The sequence below is a fragment of the Pinus tabuliformis genome, chromosome J (assembly GCF_031772625.1).
Source record: "Pinus tabuliformis cultivar Carrire ecotype Pingquan chromosome J, CPIR1, whole genome shotgun sequence".
NCBI classification, from domain to species: domain Eukaryota; kingdom Viridiplantae; phylum Streptophyta; class Pinopsida; order Pinales; family Pinaceae; genus Pinus; species Pinus tabuliformis.
This window is the reverse complement of record NC_142295.1, coordinates 1,055,450,820-1,055,452,504: the sequence shown is the minus strand read 5'-3', so window position 1 is coordinate 1,055,452,504 and position 1,685 is coordinate 1,055,450,820. Positions and strand designations below refer to the sequence as shown.

The 1,685-nt window shown below is 35.9% G+C and overlaps 1 protein-coding gene across 1 annotated transcript; it reads left to right on the top strand.

Moving 5' to 3' along the window:
• The first annotated feature begins 590 nt into the window (after positions 1-590).
• Positions 591-1,288, top strand: LOC149230575 (metallothionein-like protein EMB30). The gene is made up of 3 exons (XM_089376088.1): positions 591-687; positions 841-891; positions 982-1,288. Exons 1-3 carry the CDS (start codon positions 638-640, stop codon positions 1,043-1,045), a joined length of 165 nt encoding a protein of 54 aa, XP_089232214.1. The 5' UTR covers positions 591-637; the 3' UTR covers positions 1,046-1,288.
• Positions 1,289-1,685: the final 397 nt, after the last annotated feature.

Sequence of the window (1,685 nt, the reverse complement as noted above, 5' to 3'; positions counted from 1 at the left end):
GCCTTATTTATGCCAAAATTTCAAAAAAATTGTAAAATCCAAAAAACCAAAAAATACTTGGTCCCTCAGCCATGTTTATGTCTTTCATTAAGGGATTTAACCATGGGTCTAGTCTTTGTGTATGGCTTTTATAGGACAGGGCGATGTTTCTATTGCGTCATTGATTCGACCTTAGGTGTGTTTCTCTTGAACTTAGCATTTAAGAGTAGGGCATATATCACCATCAAAAAGTAAAGTTAGGTTTCCAAGTCCCACGCAATAATATATTAGACCTGTAGAGGACGTCAAGCACGACATTAAAATGAATGGTGGTAACCATCTCAATAATGTTAGATTCTTCTCATTTCCCTATAGATGACGTGCTGATCCTCGGCTTTATTGAGTTCAGAAGATGCCTTTCCCAAATTTGAACTTCAATACGCCCATCAGATCTACGAGATTGGACGGCTGCGACTCACCGCTGACTGCATCACTTTCGCCGCCGAATTCATCACTTTGGAGGAGGCGTCCTTGGCCTCCCCCAAGGTTGGCCTGCCTTCTATATATTTGCGGGCGAGCAGAGAGTTTGAGAAGGTAAACGGGCTTTGAGAAGCTACAAGTTAACGAATTAGTTTCTGTGATAATTGTTGTTGCGAACATGTCGAGCGACTGCGCAAATTGTGACTGCGCTGACAAGAGCCACTGCACGTATGTTGTCTACTCCTCTCTTTACAGTTTTCTTTTAATCTCAATTTCTATCAATCTCTCTTCCTTTCCCTTTTCAACTTTCGTGTCGTTTGTCACGAGTTCGAATCTAGCTACGTCTGAGCTCGTTTGATTTTGGGTTGTTTTGTTTCACAGTAAAAAGGGCTTCCCGATGGACGGTATTGTGGAGACCAGTTATGAAAAGGGGTATTGTGTTATATATAGTTGTCATAACCTTCATTTGTATGGTTTCAGAATGATATGATATTTGAAATTATTTTGTTTTGGTGTAAACAGGCCTGCTGCAGAGGTATCTATGGAGAACGACTGCAAGTGTGGTACTTGCAGCTGCCACAGTTGAATCAATCTGTTCTCTTTAATAGTGCTCCTCTCTCCAATTGGTGTCTAATAATAAGTCCAGTATGTTCCAACAGGCATGAAGGATGTTTGTGCAGTGTCATAGATGTTACTTTACCAGGACTTTTAAATAAAGACTCAGTTTACATAGATTTGGGATTTTCAGTGTTGGCTTGTATGGTTCATGGCATGCCAATTATTATGCTACTCACTTTAAGTTTTGAAATGACATTTATAGATTTGTTAATATTTGGTTTTAAATTAAAGTACACTCGCAGGAAATTGCATTATTAATCATAAGAAATTGCATTACTAATCTTAAGATAGTTTAGTATGAGTGTTAATAGAAATAGGAATTTTAACTTTAGATATTTCTGATCTCTTTTAAAAAATGTTTAAGATAAATTTGTATAAAAATGTTTTAAATAAATCTGCATATGTTATGTTATACAGGCTTTTTAATAAAAAAATTTAATAAGCTTTTTAATAAAAAAATTTAAAAAAATCTATGGTTATTTTTAATTTTGTTTTTGTATTTTTTTCTCAATTAAATATGAAATATTATTGTTGATATAATAGTAATATATTAAATTGAATCCCCGGATGCGGGTGATCGCTAGCCACGTGACACACAAGGCTCGTCC

What these genes read in the sequence shown, in the direction of transcription:
- LOC149230575 (XM_089376088.1), top strand. Translation starts at nt 638, where the DNA reads ATGTCGAGCGACTGCGCAAATTGTGACTGCGCTGACAAGAGCCACTGC. An exon ending in GCTGACAAGAGCCACTGCAC is followed by an intron (nt 688 to 840) that starts GTATGTTGTCTA and finishes TTTGTTTCACAG; the next exon opens with TAAAAAGGGCTTCCCGATGG. An exon ending in GAGACCAGTTATGAAAAGGG is followed by an intron (nt 892 to 981) that starts GTATTGTGTTAT and finishes TGGTGTAAACAG; the next exon opens with GCCTGCTGCAGAGGTATCTA.